This window comes from Oncorhynchus mykiss, chromosome 21, assembly GCF_057628025.1.
Source record: "Oncorhynchus mykiss isolate SJ-2025 chromosome 21, ASM5762802v1, whole genome shotgun sequence".
NCBI classification, from domain to species: domain Eukaryota; kingdom Metazoa; phylum Chordata; class Actinopteri; order Salmoniformes; family Salmonidae; genus Oncorhynchus; species Oncorhynchus mykiss.
The window spans coordinates 1,161,067-1,182,500 of record NC_143042.1 but is presented as its reverse complement, the minus strand read 5'-3'; the positions used below and the strand labels follow the sequence as shown (position 1 = coordinate 1,182,500).

The 21,434-nt window shown below is 45.0% G+C and overlaps 1 protein-coding gene across 6 annotated transcripts in view; it reads left to right on the top strand.

Moving 5' to 3' along the window:
* LOC110513868 (ELKS/Rab6-interacting/CAST family member 1) overlaps positions 1–21,434 on the top strand; it is a 541,524-nt gene that overhangs the window by 259,613 nt on the left and 260,477 nt on the right. For all 6 annotated transcript variants that reach the window (XR_016490094.1, XR_016490093.1, XM_090213395.1 and 3 more), the window contains one exon: positions 1,680–1,811. Coding sequence is in view for 4 of the 6 variants with exons in the window: in XM_090213395.1 (XP_090069521.1) it covers positions 1,680–1,811 (132 nt within the window). In the remaining 2 variants the exon portion in view is untranslated. The remainder of the gene's footprint in view (positions 1–1,679; positions 1,812–21,434) is intronic.

Sequence of the window (21,434 nt, the reverse complement as noted above, 5' to 3'; positions counted from 1 at the left end):
ACGAGGTGGTATGTGTTTATCGTTAGTACGTGTCCACGTCACTGACGAGGTGGGATGTGTTTATCGTTAGTACGTGTCCACGTCACTGACGAGGTGGTATGTGTTTATCGTTAGTACGTGTCCACGTCACTGACGAGGTGGTATGTGTTTATCGTTAGTACGTGTCCACGTCACTGACGAGGTGTTATGTGTTTATCGTTAGTACGTGTCCACGTCACTGACGAGGTGGTGTGTGTTTATCGTTAGTACGTGTCCACGTCACTGACGAGGTGGTGTGTGTTTATCGTTAGTACGTGTCCACGTCACTGACGAGGTGGGATGTGTTTATCGTTAGTACGTGTCCACGTCACTGACGAGGTGGTATGTGTTTATCGTTAGTACGTGTCCACGTCACTGACGAGGTGGTATGTGTTTATCGTTAGTACGTGTCCACGTCACTGACGAGGTGGTATGTGTTTATCGTTAGTACGTGTCCACGTCACTGACGAGGTGGTATGTGTTTATCGTTAGTACGTGTCCACGTCACTGACGAGGTGGTATGTGTTTATCGTTAGTACGTGTCCACGTCACTGACGAGGTGTTATGTGTTTATCGTTAGTACGTGTCCACGTCACTGACGAGGTGGTATGTGTTTATCGTTAGTACGTGTCCACGTCACTGACGAGGTGGTATGTGTTTATCGTTAGTACGTGTCCACGTCACTGACGAGGTGGTGTGTGTTTATCGTTAGTACGTGTCCACGTCACTGACGAGGTGTTATGTGTTTATCGTTAGTACGTGTCCACGTCACTGACGAGGTGGTGTGTGTTTATCGTTAGTACGTGTCCACGTCACTGACGAGGTGGTATGTGTTTATCGTTAGTACGTGTCCACGTCACTGACGAGGTGGTATGTGTTTATCGTTAGTACGTGTCCACGTCACTGACGAGGTGGTATGTGTTTATCGTTAGTACGTGTCCACGTCACTGACGAGGTGTTATGTGTTTATCGTTAGTACGTGTCCACGTCACTGACGAGGTGGTATGTGTTTATCGTTAGTACGTGTCCACGTCACTGACGAGGTGGTATGTGTTTATCGTTAGTACGTGTCCACGTCACTGACGAGGTGGTATGTGTTTATCGTTAGTACGTGTCCACGTCACTGACGAGGTGGTATGTGTTTATCGTTAGTACGTGTCCACGTCACTGACGAGGTGGTATGTGTTTATCGTTAGTACGTGTCCACGTCACTGACGAGGTGGTATGTGTTTATCGTTAGTACGTGTCCACGTCACTGACGAGGTGTTATGTGTTTATCGTTAGTACGTGTCCACGTCACTGACGAGGTGGTGTGTGTTTATCGTTAGTACGCCTGGTGCTCAGGGGTTGAAAGAACACCATGGTCATACATTCCACCTGATTGGTTCATTGCACAGCTCTTCCCTGTTCTCTCTTGAAAAATGCATCGCGATTATACCAACTAGATTAGCTGAAGGTCATATGAAGGTATACATCACATATGGCTGTGTTTTCCTTCCATACAGGCTGGTAACTATTCCTTGTATGTGTGTGTATGTATGTTTCCTTCCATACAGGCCTCTACCTCTCCCTAATACAGTGTGTGTGTGTGTGTTTCCTTCCATACAGGCCTCTACCTCTCCCTAATCCAGTGTGTGTGTGTGTGTGTGTGTGTTCCCCAGGACTCCCTGCGCCAGAAGGAGGAGCGAATAGAGGAGCTGGAGGAGGCTCTGAGAGAGAGTGTCCAGATCACAGCAGAGAGAGAGATGGTTCTGGCTCAGGAGGAAGCTGCTCGCACACACACCGAGAAACAGGTGAGTGGTGCAGTCACACACACACACACACACACACACACACACACACACACACACACACATACACACATTGAGAACACAGACAGACACACACACCGTCATGAACAACATAAGCACAGACACATGATAACATACATGGTTTTAGTACTGTAGATATGTGGTAGTGGAGTAGGGGCCTGAGGGCACACACTTAGTGTGTTGTGGAATCTGTTGTGAATGTATTGTAATGTTTAAAAATATATATAATTTCTGGACCCCAGGAAGAGTAGCTGCTGCCTTGGCAGGAACTAATGAGGATCCATAATAAACCACAGGAAGAGTAGCTGCTGCTTTGACAGGAACTAATGGGGATCCATAATAAACCCGAGGAAGAGTAGCTGCTGCTTTGACAGGAACTAATGGGGAGCCATAATAAACCCGAGGAAGAGTAGCTGCTGCTTTGACAGGAACTAATGGGGATCCATAATAAACCCGAGGAAGAGTAGCTGCTGCTTTGACAGGAACTAATGGGGATCCATAATAAACCCCAGGAAGAGTAGCTGCTGCCTTGACAGGAACTAATGAGGATCCATGATAAACCTCAGGAAGAGTAGCTGCTGCTTTGACAGGAACTAATGGGGATCCATAATAAACCCGAGGAAGAGTAGCTGCTGCTTTGACAGGAACTAATGGGGATCCATAATAAACCCCAGGAAGAGTAGCTGCTGCCTTGACAGGAACTAATGAGGATCCATAATAAACCCCAGGAAGAGTAGCTGCTGCCTTGGCAGGAACTAATGGGGATCCATAATAAACCCCAGGAAGAGTAGCTGCTGCCTTGGCAGGAACTAATGAGGATCCATAATAAACCCCAGGAAGAGTAGCTGCTGCCTTGGCAGGCACTAATGAGGATCCATAATAAACCCCAGGAAGAGTAGCTGCTGCCTTGGCAGGAACTAATGAGGATCCATAATAAACCCCAGGAAGAGTAGCTGCTGTCTTGGCAGGAACTAATGGGGATCCGTAATAAACCCCAGGAAGAGTAGCTGCTGCCTTGGCAGGAACTAATGAGGATCCATAATAAACCTCAGGAAGAGTAGCTGCTGTCTTGGCAGGAACTAATGAGGATCCATAATAAACCCCAGGAAGAGTAGCTGCTGCCTTGACAGTAACTAATGGAGATCCGTAATAAACCCCAGGAAGAGTAGCTGCTGCCTTGGCAGGAACTAATGAGGATCCGTAATGAACCCCAGGAAGAGTAGCTGCTGTCTTGACAGGAACTAATGGAAATCCATAATAAACCCCAGGAAGAGTAGCTGCTGCCTTGACAGGAACTAATGAGGATCCGTAATAAACCCCAGGAAGAGTAGCTGCTGTCTTGACAGGAACTAATGGGGATCCATAATAAACCCCAGGAAGAGTAGCTGCTGCCTTGGCAGGAACTATGGAGATCCATAATAAACCCCAGGAAGAGTAGCTGCTGTCTTGACAGGAACTAATGGGGATCCATAATAAACCCCAGGAAGAGTAGCTGCTGCAGGAACTAATGGGGATCCATAATAAACCCCAGGAAGAGTAGCTGCTGTCTTGACAGGAACTAATGAGGATCCGTAATAAACCCCAGGAAGAGTAGCTGCTGCCTTGGCAGGAACTAATGAGGATCCGTAATGAACCCCAGGAAGAGTAGCTGCTGTCTTGACAGGAACTAATGGAAATCCATAATAAACCCCAGGAAGAGTAGCTGCTGCCTTGACAGGAACTAATGAGGATCCGTAATAAACCCCAGGAAGAGTAGCTGCTGTCTTGACAGGAACTAATGGGGATCCATAATAAACCCCAGGAAGAGTAGCTGCTGCCTTGGCAGGAACTAATGGAGATCCATAATAAACCCCAGGAAGAGTAGCTGCTGTCTTGACAGGAACTAATGGGGATCCATAATAAACCCCAGGAAGAGTAGCTGCTGCAGGAACTAATGGGGATCCATAATAAACCCCAGGAAGAGTAGCTGCTGTCTTGACAGGAACTAATGAGGATCCGTAATAAACCCCAGGAAGAGTAGCTGCTGCAGGAACTAATGAGGATCCTTAATAAACCCCAGGAAGAGTAGCTGCTGCAGGAACTAATGAGGATCCTTAATAAACCCCAGGAAGAGTAGCTGCTGTCTTGACAGGAACTAATGAGGATCCATAATAAATGCAATACAAACACACTGAATGTAACAGAAGGAGCTTCACAATCATCTGTATGTCAGTGGTGGAATGTCAAGTCAACATGTTAGACCCTTTACTCAAGTTTAATTTAATTTTATTATTTTATCTAACCTTTATCTAACCTTTATCTAACCTTTACCTAACCTTTATCTAACCTTTATCTAACCTTTATTTAACTAGACAAGTCAGTTAAGAACAAATTCTTGGTTACAATGACGGACCTAGGAACAGTGGGTTAACTGCCTTGTTCAGGGGCAGAACGACAGATTCGATCCAGCAACCTTTCGGTTACTGGCCCAACGCTCTAACCACCAGCCTACCTGCCGCCCCTCTAACCACTAGGCTACCTGCTGCCCCTTCATCTCTACAAGTCCTCTCTGTTACACACAGAAGCCAGAACCCCTACCTCAGAGTCCTCCTCTGTGTCTCCCCCCATCCTTCCATCACTTCCGTGTCTCCTTGCCAAAAGTCCACAGTGTTTAAGTTAACTTGTACACACTAATGCACTGGGCTGGCATCTCTTGAGCCCACAGTTAATGGCCTGATTTAGACTCACATCAATGCCCCTCGGCGAAGGCCTCCCGTCAAAACCCTCCGTTATACACACTCCTGAAGTAGCAACTCAGAGAACGCCTCCCCTGTCTTATAGCAATGCATCGCCATGCATGCCAACCCCCTGAATACCATTGCCAACCCCCTGAATACCATTGCCAACCCCCTGAATACCGTGTCAATGGGGCCTGTTTACGTGGTACGGGTGTGTGTGTGTGTGTGTGTGTGTGTGTGTGTGTGTGTCCAGTCTTCATTTGGCAAATAAATAACTCCATCTCTCTATGAAGAAACAGGTTCCTTTCACTTCAGTTTACATCAGCTGCTTGACTGGTCTGACACACACGCACACGCACACACACACGCACGCGCACACACACACACACAAACGCGCGCACACACACACACACACACACACACACACACACACACACACACACACACACACACACACACACACACACAAACACAAACACGCACGCGCGTGCACACACACACATGTTGCTGTGTGTCTGTTTGTGTGTGGTGAGGGATGGTCTGTCATTGTGATGTGTCAATAGGGATTAACATACCACAGCTGTGTCTTTATTAGGGCTTCACATTTTGGGGAATATTCAGAGGTGTAAACTTTCCGTGGGAATTAACGGAAATATATGCAAATTATTATTAATACCAATTAAATGTAGTTGTTTTTTGCATTGGATATATTTACCATATCATAAGTAGACATAAATCAAATGAATAAATCCTAAGAGCCTCAGATCCACAAAGTCCCTTCCACCAGGTGGCTGATGAGATATGTTGGCACGATTACCATACTGCATCTCCATCCCAAAGCCCTTGCTTGGAAGTGTACTTCACCAGACTGCCAAGAACCTTGCCCTCATCCAGGCCAAGGTGGCGAGACACGGTATTGATGACACCATAGGCCTTGTTGATCTCTGCACCAGACAGGATGCTCTTACCAGCATACTTGGGGTCCAACATGTACGCTGCAGGGTGTATGGGCTTTCAGGCAGAAGTCTTCATGCTTTTTGATGTATTTCAGAACCGCAGTTTCCTCTGATTGGAGCAACAGTGAATTGGGCAGGGCAGTATGGGTTTATTCTCTTACATCTGCAAGCAGAGTCTGAACATCAGACAGGATGACATTGTCTCCCTCAATCCGTCCAATGGCTACTGCTATAGGTTTCAGGAGTTTAACTGCTTACCACTTTCTCCCAAAATACATCATCCAGGAGGATCCTCTTGATGGGTCTGTCCATATCGGCAGACTGTGATATGGCCATTTCTTGGAGAGACTCCTTCCCCTCCAGGAGACTGTCAAACATGATGACAACACCACCCCAACCGGTGTTGCTGGGCAGCTTCAATGTGGTTCTCTTATTCTTTTCACTTTGCTTGGTGAGGTAGATTGCTGCTATAACTTGATGAGCCTTCACATACCTAACCATTTCCTTGCCTCTCTTGTAAAGTGTATCCATTGTTTTCAGTGCCATGATATCCTTGAGGAGCAGATTCAATGCATGAGTAGCACAGCCAATGGATGTGATGTGAAGGTAGGACTCCTCCGCTTTAGACCAAGCAGCCTTCATGTTTGCAGCATTGTCTGTCACCAGTGCAAATACCTTCTGTGGTCCAAGGTCATTGATGACTGCCTTCAGCGCATCTGCAATGTAGAGACCGGTGTGTCTGTTGTCCCTTGTGTCTGTGCTCTTGTAGAATACTGGTTGAGGGGTGGAGATGATGTAGTTAATTATTCCTTGCCCACGAACATTCGACCACCAATCAGAGATGATTGCAATACAGTCTGCTTTCTCTATGATTTGCTTGACCTTCACTTGAACTCTGTTGAACTCTGCATCCAGCAAATGAGTAGATAAAGCATGTCTGGTTGGAGGGGTGTATGCTGGGTGAAGAACATTCAGAAATCTCTTCCAATACACATCGTCCGTGAGCATCAGAGGTGAACCAGTTCCATACGCAGCTCGAGGAAGACGTTCATCACCATTTCTCTGACTACATTCCTCCATTGAGCCAAAAACCTTCTGATTCCAGGAGGACCATGAGCTGTTGCTATCGATAAGGTGTCTGATTCATCATTTTCACCTCGAATAGAAGTAGAGGGACTTTTGTCAGAGGTTGCTTGTTGTGAGGACTGAGGGAACTTTATGCACTTGGCCAGATGATTCTGCATCCTTGTTGCATTCTTCACATACAGTTGTAATTAGAAGTTTACATACACTTCAACCACACCACAAATTTCTTGTTAAAAAACTATAGTTTTGGGAAGTCGGTTAGGACATCTACTTTGTGAATGACAAGTAATTTTTCCAACAATTGTTTACAGACAGATTATTTCACTTATAATTCACTGTATCACAATTCCAGTGGGTCAGAAGTTCACATACACTAAGTTGACTGTGCCTTTTAATTAAGCAAAATTCCAGAAAATGTGGTCATGGCTTTGGAAGCTTCTGATAGGCTAATTTACATAATTTGAGTCAATTGGAGGTGTACCTGTGGATGTATTTCAAGGCCTACCTTCAAACTCAGTGCCTCTTTGCTTGACATCATGGCAAAATCAAAATAAATCAGCCAAGACCTCAGGGGAAAAACCTCCAAAACCACCATAAAAAAGCCAGACTACGGTTTGCAACTGCACATGGGGAGACAGATTGTACTTTTTGGAGAAATGTCCTCTGTGCTGATGAAACAAAAATAGAACTGTTTGGCCATAATGACCATTGTTATGTTTGGAGGAAAAAGGGGGAGGCTTGCAAGCCGAAGAACACCATCCCATTTGTGAAGCACGGGGGTGGCAGCATCATGTTGTGGGGGTGCTTTGCTGCAGGAGGGACTGGTGCACTTCCCAAAATAGATGGCATCATGAAGATAGAAAATGATGTGGATATATTGAAGCAACATCTCAAGACATCAGTCAGGAAGTTAATGCTTGGTCACAAATGGGTCTTCCAAATGGACAATGACCCCAAGTATACTTCCAAAGTTGTGGCAAAATGGAATAAGGACAACAAAGTCAAGGTATTGGAGTGGCCGTCACAAAGCCCTGACCTCAATCCTATAGAAAATGTGTGGGCAGAACTGAAATAGTGTGTGTGAATAAGGCCTACAAAACTGACTCAGTTACACCAGCTCTGTCAGGAGGAATGGGACAAATTTCACTCAACTTATTTTGGGAAGCTTGTGGAAGACTTCCCGAAATGTTTGACACAAGTTAAACAATTTAAATGCAATGCTACCAAATACTAATTGAATGGATGTAAACTTCTGACCCACTGGGAATGTGATGAAAGAAATAAAAGCTGAAATAAATCATCCTCTCTACTATTGTTCTGACATTTCACATTCTTAAAATAAAGTGGTGATCCTAGCTGACCTAAGACAGGGAATTTGTACTAGGAATTATTGCTAGGATTAAATGTCAGGAATTGGTAAAAAGTGAGTTTAAATGTATTTGGCGAAGGTGTATGTAAACTTCCGGCTTCAACGTTATAATATTTGACAGTATTTGCAAATGTACACAGCTTTTCCTTCTAAATTAGGCAGTGAAATGTCTCCACTCATCAAATGCCCGTGGCATTTTCCTGTAAAGATTAGAAAAAAATGAATTAAAAAAATCACAAATACAATTCCATGTACAAATAAATAGTTAAGCAGTTAGATTAAACAACTATTTTGTAAGATAAATGTTTCAACATGTATGGAAACAGGTGAATTAACACTCCTCAGTCAGCAGGCTCAAGCAAGATTAAACCCACATGGTAGCAAAAACTAACAAGCAGAAATTGTTAACATGTTAGAAATTATTTAAACACACTTTGCAGTAGGCTACTATTTACTAGTTAACACATTTACTAGTTAACAAATTCCCCCAAATTCCCAGGCTTTACTTCCCATTGAAAATTCCCAGACTTCCCATTGAAAATTCCCAGACTTCTCATTGAAAATTTCCAGAAAAATTCAAGGAAATTTACCAGAAGGTTTCCGACCCTTTATACCTACTGGAGAGAGACCGTCAGACTGGAATAACCCTGCATGACTCATCTGAGGTGGGTAGACTGAAGGATGGGAAACAGGGACTCTCACTGCCCAGAATATGGACGCTGGACAGACGTTGAGGGGATCAATGAGGTCACTAGCTTTCTGTCCACTGTGGAGGTTTGGCCATGGATGTATTTCCTCCTTCTCCTCCCTGTCACTCTTAATCACAATAAAACTCCCAGCTGTAGAGTCTGTCTCCTAATAGTTTGTTTTAAAATAACTTCATTATAATAAAGAGCTTTTCATACATGCGACATTCCCCAATTAGTGAACCTGGGCTCTGGACCCAACCATACAATGCTGTCTCCTCCACATCCATTCCTCCCCACCCCAGTCACGGTCTGGTTCCCTCTCGTTCACCTGGGCTTTGACCTGATGGGCCCTGGTCAAAAGTAGTGCACTATATAGGTGGTAGGGTTCTATTTGGGACACCGTCCAGGTCTGGTCCAGGCTAGGCACCACCAGGCTTTAGGCAGGATGGACCTTTACTTTCCCCTTGAGGTTCATTATATCTGGGCTCTAGTAGGGGCCCTCCGCTTCCAGGGACTTCCAGACTCATAGAGCTAGTGTTTGTGTGTGTGTGTGTGTGTGTGTGTGTGTGTGTGTGTGTGTGTGTGTGTGTGTGTGTGTGTGTGTGTGTGTGTGTGTGTGTGTGTGTGTGTGTGTGTGTGTGTGTGTGTGTGTGTGTGTGTGTGTGTGTGTGAGAGAGAGTGAGGGGACTTCCAGGCTTATAGAGCCAGGCTGTGGGAGGGAAAGGCTGGGTACAGGGAGCAGACTGGATGGGGACTGGTAGTGCTCAGCCTCTTTCTCTAACACACAAACACATGCAGGAAGGCAAGGACATAGCTAGTTAGTTATGCCACCTGCTCTATATTCAGGTCCAATGATAACCGAGCCCCGGCCACAGGAACACCAGGGGAATAAACCCCACAGCCAGGACAGGAAAGAGAGACTAACAACTATTTAACTATTAAACCCAGAAGGAGCCAGCCAAGCTAGCTGAGCCAAAATGACATTTTTGGGGCATTTACCTGGAAATACACTTTTAAATCACTTTTAAATAGTTCTAAAAGTGATCCCTATAGGCCTGTTGTCCATACATACTCATAGTGAGCATTACCCAGGGTTCATTAAGGTCACGCCCCCTGCCAGACCTTCACACACTCATCCTGCTCTGTTTGTTTCTCTCTTCTTTTCCTCCTTCTCTCCATCCTCTCTCCATCCTCTCTCTGTCTCTGGTGTTCTTCATCCTCCTTCCTTCTCTCCTTCCTTCTCTCCTTCCTCTCTCCATCCTCTCTCTGTCTCTGGTGTTCCTCCATCCTCTCTCCATCCTCTCTTCCTCCTTCTCTCCATCCTCTCTCCATCCTCTCTCCATCCTCTCTTCCTCCTTCTCTCCATCCCCTCTTCCTCCTTCTCTCCTTCCTTCTCTCCATCCTCTCTCCATCCTCTCTCTGTCTCTGGTGTTCCTCCATCCTCTCTTCCTCCTTCTCTCCTTCCTCTCTCCATCCTCTCTCTGTCTCTGGTGTTCCTCCTTCCTCTCTCCATCCTCTCTTCCTCCTTCTCTCCATCCTCTCTCCATCCTCTCTCTGTCTCTGGTGTTCCTCCTTCCTCTCTCCATCCTCTCTTCCTCCTTCTCTCCATCCTCTCTCCATCCTCTCTCTGTCTCTGGTGTTCCTCCATCCTCTCTCCATCTTCTCTCTGTCTCTGGTGTTCCTCCATCCTCTCTCCATCCTCTCTTCCTCCTTCTCTCCTTCCTCTCTCCTTCCTCTCTCCATCCTCTCTCTGTCTCTGGTGTTCCTCCATCCTCTCTCCATCCTCTCTCCATCCTCTCTCCATCCTCTCTTCCTCCTTCTCTCCATCCTCTCTCCATCCTCTCTTCCTCCTTCTCTCCATCCTCTCTCCATCCTCTCTCCATCCTCTCTCCATCCTCTCTCCATCCTCTCTCCATCCTCTCTCCATCCTCTCTCCATCCTCTCTTCTTCCTTCTCTCCTTCCTTCTCTCCATCCTCTCTCTGTCTCTGGTGTTCCTCCTGTTGTATATATACTTTATGTTTTCAGGTTTGAGAACAGAAACATTGACAACCATAACAACCATAACACTACAACATCCCCAGTCCTTTACCCCCCCCCCTCCACACCCCCCACCAAGGCATCAGACAATAACAGAAACAAACCAAAATATAATATCAAATAAACGAGGTGTCACAATAACAATGGAATCCTATTTGCAGCCTGTAGCCACTGACACGGGACATAAGTGGCTCTACTGAAGAAACAGTAGTTATTCTCCACGGCCAATTGAAACAGCGCCTGGCCTACGACAGATCTCTTCTAAGTGTTACTGTAAAGACTGAGGCTCTTGGTGAAGTATTGGACATCCGTTAGAGTCATCCACTATTTATACAGCCCAGCAGAGCAGCGCAGCACGCCTCCGCTGAGCTGAAGAGACCCCTTTCCCCTCTATACGAGGAGGACAGAGACAGTCACTCCTTATTTTGGTACTTGTCCTCATGATGTGTGGAGCTGCCAAACCCACTCACCCTGCCCATGTAATGAGCCTAGGTAATTAAGGGAACATAGACTGCACAGATGTAGGAGAACACGCACGCACGCACACACACACACACACACACACACACACACACACACACACACACACACACACACACTATATATATATATATACACACACACACACACACACACACACACACACACACACACACACACACACACACATACACACACACACGCACACTATATATATACACACACACACACACGCACACACACACACATGGACGCACACACACATGGACCAGGGGTATTTCCATCACACAGTCTCCTCTGTGCTGTGTGTTTGGTGACACGGATCACTCAGTGGGTTGTGGATTTACGGCCTGGCTGTGTGAAGAGGACTGGGTCGCTCAAGCGGGCCCAGTGAAACCGTTTGCCCAAGACCACATGAAAATATATACGTCCCCTCCCCTCCCTCCAGACATGACTCAGCAGTCCTATGACACAATTCATAATGCGCTCTGTAGAAACAAGACCTAAGAAAGGCCAGGCTCTTTCTCTCTGCCTCTTTCCCTCTTTCTCCCTCGTTCTCTCGCTCCCTAATGTTGACCGGGATGAGGGGACGTCTCGCCCTCTCTCTCCTTCCCATCTCTTTCCAGCCCTGCCCTGTCCTGTCCCATGCTGTCCCCATCTCTTTCCAGCCCTGCCCTGTCCTGTCCCATGCTGTCCCCATCTCTTTCCAGCCCTGCCCTGTCCTGTCCCATGCTGTCCCCATCTCTTTCCAGCCCTGCCCTGTCCTGTCCCATGCTGTCCCCATCTCTTTCCAGCCCTGCCCTGTCCTGTCCCATGCTGTCCCCATCTCTTTCCAGCCCTGCCCTGTCCTGTCCCATGCTGTCCCCATCTCTTTCCAGCCCTGCCCTGTCCTGTCCCATGCTGTCCCCATCTCTTTCCAGCCCTGCCCTGTCCTGTCCCATGCTGTCCCCATCTCTTTCCAGCCCTGCCCTGTCCTGTCCCATGTTGTCCCCATCTCTTTCCAGCCCTGCCCTGTCCTGTCCCATGTTGTCCCCATCTCTCCTCACCCTTGGCTCTCATGGTTACCAACATTCCCAAGTCTCTCCTTAACTGCCTTCATTCAGCTCTCTCTGTCTCTCTGCTACTTCCAATAGACATTTCTTTCCTGATTTCTCTCAAAAAGCATCTGAGCTGCTCTGTTTCTGTTCTCTGTTCTGTTCTCTGTTCTGTTCTCTGTTCTGTTTCTGTCTTCTGTTCTCTGTTCTGTTTCTGTTCTCTGTTTCTGTCTTCTGTTCTCTGTTCTGTTTCTGTTCTCTGTTCTGTTTCTGTCTTCTGTTCTCTGTTCTGTTCTGTTTCTGTCTTCTGTTCTCTGTTCTCTGTTCTGTTTCTGTCTTCTGTTCTCTGTTCTGTTCTGTTCTCTGTTCTGTTTCTGTCTTCTGTTCTCTGTTCTGTTTCTGTCTTCTGTTCTCTGTTCTGTTTCTGTCTTCTGTTCTCTGTTCTGTTTCTGTTCTCTGTTCTGTTTCTATCTTCTGTTCTCTGTTCTGTTTCTGTCTTCTGTTCTCTGTTCTGTTTCTGTCTTCTGTTCTCTGTTCTGTTCTGTTCTGTTTCTATCTTCTGTTTCTCTGTTCTGTTTCTGTCTTCTGTTCTCTGTTCTGTTTCTATCTTCTGTTCTCTGTTCTGTTTCTATCTTCTGTTCTCTGTTCTGTTTCTGTCTTCTGTTCTCTGTTCTGTTTCTATCTTCTGTTCTGTTTCTGTTCTCTGTTCTGTTCTCTGTTCTGTTTCTGTCTTCTGTTCTCTGTTCTGTTTCTGTCTTCTGTTCTGTTTCTGTCTTCTGTTCTGTTTCTATCTTCTGTTCTGTTTCTGTCTTCTGTTCTGTTTCTATCTTCTGTTCTGTTTCTATCTTCTGTTCTCTGTTCTGTTTCTATCTTCTGTTCTGTTTCTATATTCTGTTCTGTTTCTATCTTCTGTTCTCTGTTCTGTTTCTATCTTCTGTTCTCTGTTCTGTTTCTGTCTTCTGTTCTCTGTTCTGTTTCTATCTTCTGTTCTGTTTCTGTTCTCTGTTCTGTTCTCTGTTCTGTTTCTATCTTCTGTTCTGTTTCTATCTTCTGTTCTGTTTCTATCTTCTGTTCTCTGTTCTGTTTCTATCTTCTGTTCTGTTCTCTCCTGACTGCTTTGCTTCTGCATTTTCTATAATCTCTTCTCTCTGTCTTCTCTTCTCTCTGTCTTCTCTTCTCTCTGTCTTCTCTTCTCTCTGTCTTCTCTTCTCTCTGTCTTCTCTGCTACTCACTGCCTGTGCTGTGTAGAAGTACTTGCATGACTCCAACCACACCGGCATTAAGTGGTGCAAGGTATGAAACGCTTTCTCTTCTATCAACATTACATTTCTTCTGACTGCTTCTACTGCTGATGACTCTTTTTGACCTGCTTGTTAAACTGCTTTTATTTTGGTTCAAATGTTCCAAATGTCCCAGTCTACTTTGTGCCTTCTTTCCATTTCAATGTCTTCTGTGTGTCTTCATCTCTTGGGGGATTTTAATTAATTACGGTGTGATTTATGGTTTAGGTCTAAACTCATAACATCTCCTGGTCATGTCTGCCAAACATGTGTCCCATCTGCTCATGTTTCATATTTCCCTCAGAGGATGCATCTGCATCTTAGTTTGGGAGAAAATCACAAACAGTGTTTCCCCGGAGTACTCGGTCCTCTCAGAGACTCTTCCCTTTACAAAGCACCGTCCATCCGTCCGTGCTTAGGGAGGCTGTCCACTCTCTTCTCCCCAGAAGGATGATCCATTCTTAGGGAAGGTAATCCCAACTCTTCCCCTAAAATGATGCTCTGTTCTTGGGGAGACTCTACTCACTGTCCCCCTAAAAGGAAGACTTATGAAGAGTCATCAACACTGAAGAGACCACTGCAAAGTTTACCTAGTCTTTTTAACTTTGGCCTCTCTCTCTCTCTCTCTCTCTCTCTCTCTCTCCCCCTCTCTCTCTCTCTCTCTCTCTCTCTCTCTCTCCCCCTCTCCCCTCTCTCTCTCTCTCTCTCTCTCTCTCTCTCCCCCTCTCTCCCTCTCTCTCTCTCTCTCTCTCTCTCTCTCTCTCTCTCTCTCTCTCTCTCTCTCTCTCTCTTTACTCATGATTTCAATTCAATTCAATTCAAGGGCTTTATTGGCATGGGAAACATGTGTTAACATTGCCAAAGCAAGTGAGGTAGACAACATACAAAGTGAATATATAAAGTGAAAAACAACAACAATTAACAGTAAACATTACACATACAGAGGTTTCAAAACAGTAAAGACATTACAAATGTCATATTATATATATATACAGTGTTTTAACAATGTACAAATGGTTAAAGGACACAAGATAAAATAAATAAGCATAAATATGGGTTGTATTTACAATGGTGTGTGTTCTTCACTGGTTGCCCTTTTCTCGTGGCAACAGGTCACAAATCTTGCTGCTGTGATGGCACACTGTGGAATTTCACCCAGTAGATATGGGAGTTTTTCAAAATTGGATTTGTTTTCGAAATCTTTGTGGATCTGTGTAATCTGAGGGAAATGTGTCTCTCTAATATGGTGATACATTGGGCAGGAGGTTAGGAAGTGCAGCTCAGTTTCCATTTTGTGGGCAGTGGGCACATAGCCTGTCTTCTCTTGAGAGCCATGTCTGCCTACGGCGGCCTTTCTCAATAGCAAGGCTATGCTCACTGAGTCTGTACATACATATCTCTCTTCCTCTCTCTCTCCCCTCTCTCTACCCCTCTCTCTCCCCCTCTCCTCTCTCTCTATCTCTCTCTCTCTCCCCCTCTCTCCCCCTCTCTCTCTCTCCCCCTCTCCTCTCTCTCTCTCTCTCTCTCCCCCTCTCTCCCCCTCTCTTCCTCTCTCTCTCCCCTCTCTCTCTCTCTCTCTCCCCCTCTCCTCTCTCTCTCTCTCTCTCTCCCCCTCTCTCCCCCTCTCTCTCTCTCCCCCTCTCCTCTCTCTCTCTCTCTCTCTCTCTCTCCCCCTCTCTCCCCCTCTCTCTCTCTCTCTCTCTCTCTCTCTCTCTCTCTCTCTCCCTCTCTCTCTCCCCCCTGAGGTGTGGTTTAGCTCTATAAATATGCTAGCTGGTTCAGCCTTCTGAAAGAGAGACTTCTGATCTCCGGATCTTCGACTCCGTACCGACACATGCAAACGTGGAGATGAATAGTCATGTTTGAATCAGAAGGTGTTAGTGTGTGTGTGAGTATCTGTGTGTGTGTGTGTGTGTGTGTGTGTGTGTGTGTGTGTGTGTGTGTGTGTGTGTGTGTGTGTGTGTGTGTGTGTGTGTGTGTGTGTGTGTGTGTGTGTATGCACACGTGTGTGTGTTATGGAATGTGTGAAAGTTTGGATAGCCCATACAGATTTAGGATCTTAATTTGAGCCAGATTGCTACAACATGAAAAGAACCCTGCAGCAACAGGAAATGTGAATCATTGTGTGAATTATAACGAAGCACATTTCTGTAGGGGTTCATACATTATTCGTAAGGGAAAATCAAGACTGACATTTCTTTTCTTTTTTTTACCCCTTTTTTCTCACCAATTTCGTGGTGTCCAATTGTTAGTAGTTACTGTGTTGTCTCATAGCTACAACTCCCTTACGGACTCGGGAGAGGCGAAGGTCGAGAGCCATGCGTCCTCCGAAACACAACCCAACCAAGCCGCACTGCTTCTTGACACAGCGCGCGTCCAACCCGGAAGCCAGCCGCACCAATGTGTCGGAGGAAACACCGTGCACCCGGCGACCTGATCAGCGTGTAAACTCTCCCTAACCCAGACGACACGAGGCCAATTGTGCGTCGCCCCATGGACCACCCGGTCGCGGCCGCCTGCGACAGAGCCTGGGCTCGAACCCAGAGTCTCTGGTGGAAGTCTGACATTTCTAAGTGAAAATTACAAACTTCAGAGAAAAGTTGTCCTGCAACAGGATGATCAAATTAAGATCCTACATCTGTATGAATCCCATTATAACAGATCAGTAGTAATATGTATGAATCCCATTATAACAGATCAGTAGTAATATATATGAATCCCATTATAACAGATCAGTGGTAATATGTATGAATCCCATTATAACAGATCAGTGGTAATATATATGAATCCCATTATAACAGATCAGTAGTAATATATATGAATCCCATTATAACAGATCAGTAGTAATATATATGAATCCCATTATAACAGATCAGTAGTAATGTGTATGAATCCCATTATAACAGATCAATAGTAATATATATGAATCCCATTATAACAGATCAGTAGTAATGTGTATGAATCCCATTATAACAGATCAGTAGTAATATATATGAATCCCATTATAACAGATCAGTAGTAATATATATGAATCCCATTATAACAGATCAGTAGTAATATATATGAATCCCATTATAACAGATCAGTAGTAATATATATGAATCCCATTATAACAGATCAGTAGTAATATATATGAATCCCATTATAACAGATCAGTAGTAATATATATGAATCCCATTATAACAGATCAGTAGTAATATATATGAATCCCATTATAACAGATCAGTGGTAATATATATGAATCCCATTATAACAGATCAGTAGTAATATATATGAATCCCATTATAACAGATCAGTAGTAATATATATGAATCCCATTATAACAGATCAGTAGTAATATATATGAATCCCATTATAACAGATCAGTAGTAATATATATGAATCCCATTATAACAGATCAGTAGTAATGTGTGTGTGAATCCCATTATAACAGATCAGTAGTAATATGTATGAATCCCATTATAACAGATCAGTAGTAATATATATGAATCCCATTATAACAGATCAGTGGTAATATATATGAATCCCATTATAACAGATCAGTAGTAATATATATGAATCCCATTATAACAGATCAGTAGTAATATATATGAATCCCATTATAACAGATCAGTAGTAATATATATGAATCCCATTATAACAGATCAGTAGTAATGTGTGTGAATCCCATTATAACAGATCAGTAGTAATATGTATGAATCCCATTATAACAGATCAGTAGTAATATATATGAATCCCATTATAACAGATCAGTAGTAATATATATGAATCCCATTATAACAGATCAGTGGTAATATATATGAATCCCATTATAACAGATCAGTAGTAATGTGTATGAATCCCATTATAACAGATCAGTGGTAATATATATGAATCCCATTATAACAGATCAGTGGTAATATATATGAATCCCATTATAACAGATCAGTAGTAATGTGTATGAATCCCATTATAACAGATCAGTAGTAATGTGCTCAACTGAGTGTTCATGCTTCATAAATAATAGACTTGTGGTTGACAGGTAATGTATAGGACACCACACAGCGTGTTGAAATGGTTTCACTTGGCACAGACATACAGGGCTCTTTTAAAGCTGAGCCTGTCAGGTTCATATCAACTAGTGGGGGGAAAACGGTCTAGGTAGTGGTTGGCCTAAGATCAGTTTACTCACATCAAATGCTAAACTTCAGTATTAGGGTGTAATGCAAAACTGACCTTGGTTCAGGAAGACCTCTGTACAATAAGCAGGGGAGGCTGCAGTTCTTATGAAATGCTGCAGGGGGCAGTGTGAGGGTGGAGGCGTTTGTGTGTTTGGCTGTAGAGAGAGAGAGTAATTCAGACGTTGTCAATACCTGTCTGTATTTTATGATTAAAGTGGAAAGAGCAAACAAAACAAATGTTTGTGTTTCTGCCATATGGAACACCATGTTCTGCCATTTGGAACTCCATGTTCTGCCATTTGGAACTCCATGTTCTGCCATTTGGAACTCCATGTTCTGCCATTTGGAACTCCATGTTCTGCCATTTGGAACTCCATGTTCTGCCATTTGGAACTCCATGTTCTGCCATTGGGAACCTCATGTTCTGCCATTTGGAACTCCATGTTCTGCCATATGGAACTCCATGTTCTGCCATTTGGAACTCCATGTTCTGCTATATGGAACTCCATGTTCTGCCATTTGAAACTCCATGTTCTGCCATTTGGAACTCCATGTTCTGCCATTTGGAACTCCATGTTCTGCTATATGGAACTCCATGTTCTGCCATTTGGAACTCCATGTTCTGCCATATAGAACTCCATGTTCTGCCATTTGGAACTCCATGTTCTGCCATATGGAACACCATGTTCTGCCATATGAAACTCCATGTTCTGCCATTTGGAACTCCATGTTCTGCCATTTGGAACTCCATGTTCTGCCATATGGAACTCCATGTTCTGCCATTTGGAACTCCATGTTCTGCCATTTGGAACACCATGTTCTGCCATATGGAACTCCATGTTCTGCCATATGGAACTCCATGTTCTGCCATTTAGAACACCATGTTCTGCCATTTAGAACACCATGTTCTGCCATTTGGAACTCCATGTTCTGCCATTTAGAACACCATGTTCTGCCATTTAGAACACCATGTTCTGCCATTTGGAACTCCATGTTCTGCCATTTGGAACTCCATGTTCTGCCATATGGAACTCCATGTTCTGCCATATGGAACTCCATGTTCTGCCATATGGAACTCCATGTTCTGCCATTTGGAACTCCATGTTCTGCCATTTGGAACTCCATGTTCTGCCATATGGAACTCCATGTTCTGCCATATGGAACTCCATGTTCTGCCATTTAGAACACCATGTTTTGCCATTTAGAACACCATGTTCTGCCATTTAGAACACCATGTTCTGCCATTTGGAACTCCATGTTCTGCCATTTGGAACTCCATGTTCTGCCATATGGAACTCCATGTTCTGCCATATGGAACTCCATGTTCTGCCATTTAGAACACCATGTTCTGCCATTTAGAACACCATGTTCTGCCATTTGGAACTCCATGTTCTGCCATTTGGAACTCCATGTTCTGCCATATGGAACTCCATGTTCTGCCATTTGGAACACCATGTTCTGCCATTTGGAACTCCATGTTCTGCCATATGGAACTCCATGTTCTGCCATATGGAACACCATGTTCTGCCATATGGAACTCCATGTTCTGCCATATGGAACACCATGTTCTGCCATATGGAACTCCATGTTCTGCCGTATGGAACTCCATGTTCTGCCGTATGGAACTCCATGTTCTACCATTTGGAACACCATGTTCTGCCATATGGAACTCCATGTTCTGCCATTTAGAACACCATGTTCTGCCATATGGAACACCATGTTCTGCCATATGGAACCCCATTTTCTGCCATTTGAAACTCCATGTTCTGCCATATGGAACCCCATTTTCTGCCATATGGAACCCCATTTTCTGCCATATGGAACCCCATTTTCTGCCATATGGAAAACCAATTTACCGTTTTTGCTGATGCTGCTTTTGTGTATAATATTGTTGTGCTCACCATATTCTCTCTGTTCTTTCTTCTTTGTCTCTTGTTACTCTCTCTGTTCTTTCTTCTTTGTCTCTTGTTACTCTCTCTGTTTCTTCTCTCATAGCAGGGAAAGGTCAATGTAAATAGTCCGGTGGTCATTTAATGAATTGTTCAGCAGCCTTATGGCTTGGGGGGTAGAAGCTGTTCAGGAGCCTTTTGGTCCTAGACTTGGCGTACCAGTACCGCTTGCTGTGCGGTAGCAGAGAAAACAGGTGACTGGAGTCTCTGACAATTGTATGGGCTTTCCTCTGACACGCCTATTATATTGGCTCCAGTGATGTACTGGGCCGTATCCACTACCCTCTGTAGAGCCTTACGGTCAGATGCCGAGCAGTTGCCATACCAGGTAGTGATGCAACCGGTCAGGAGGCTCTCGATGGTGCAGCTGTAGAACTTTTTGAGGATCTGGGGACCCATGCCAAATCTTTTCAGTCTCCTGAGGGGAAAATGTTTTGTTGTGCCCTCTTCACGACTGTCTTGGTGTGTTTGAACCATGATAGATCGTTGGTGATGTGGGCACCAAGTAACTTGAAACTCTCGACCCGCTCCACTACAGCCCCGTCGATGTCAATGGGGGCCTGTTCGGCCCGCCTTTTCCTGTAGTCCACGATCAGCTCTTTTGTCTTACTCACATTGAGGGAGAGGTTGTTGTCCTGGCACCACACGGCCAGGTCTTTGGCCTCCTCCCTATAGGCCGTCTCATCGTTGTCGGTGATCAGGCCTACCACTGTTGTGTCGCCAGCAAACTTAATAATGGTGTTGGAGTTGTGTTTGGCCACGCAGTCATGGGTGAGCAGGTAGTACAGGAGGGGACTAAGTACACACCCCTGAGGGGCCCCAGTGTTGAGGATCAGCGTGGCAGATGTGTTGTTGCCTACCCTCACCACCTGGGGGCAGCCTGTCAGAAGTCCAGGATCCAGTTACAAAGGGAGGTGTTCAGTCCCAGAGTCCTTAGCTTAGTGATGAGCTTTGTGGGCACTATGGTGTTGAACGCTGAGCTGTAGTCAATGAACAGCATTCTCACGTAGGTGTTCCTTTTGTCCAGGTGGGAAGTGGCAGTGTGGAGTGCAATAGAGATTGAATCATATGTGGCTCTGTTGGGGCGGTATGCAAATTGGAGTGGGTCTAGGGTATGGATGCTGTTGATGTGAGCCATGCCTTTCAAAGCACTTCATGGCTACCGACGCGAGTGCTACGGGGTGGTAATCATTTAGGCAGGTTAACTTCGCTTCCTTGGGCACAGGGACTATGGTGGTCTGTTTGAAACATGTTGGTATTACAGACTCAGACAGGGAGATGTTAAAAATGTCAGAGAAGACACTTGCCAGTAGGATCACACACACACACCTCATGAAACAGCCAAGAATACCCTCTCCTCTTCTCCCCCTCTCAACACCTTGAGGAGGAAAGGTATTACCTTTTGTCCCCTCTCTTCCTCTTTGTCAATGAACAATGCTGGATATTTTCCTGTCTTTAAGGGTCTTTAAGGCGGACTGTTAAATCTGATCTAGGACCTGCTGCTAAGGCCCCTCTTCCTGTAAAACGCCTTAAGACTGACTGGAATGGGACCGCAGGGGAAAATCAGTCATAAGCTCTTCATTAACTGAGCCATGTCTCACTGTCTCGGTACCAGTCATTAGGAAAGCAGGATTAGTGGGACCATACTGTATGTGTGTGTGTGTGTGTGTGTGTGTGTGTGTGTGTGTGTGTGTGTGTGTGTGTGTGTGTGTGTGTGTGTGTGTGTGTGTGTGTGTGTGTGTGTGTGTGTGTGTGTGTGTGTGTGTGTGTGTGTGTGTGTGTAGGGGGATGTGTGTGTGTGTGTGCATGTCTGTGTGGGGGTGCGTCTGGTGTGTGTGTGTGTGTAG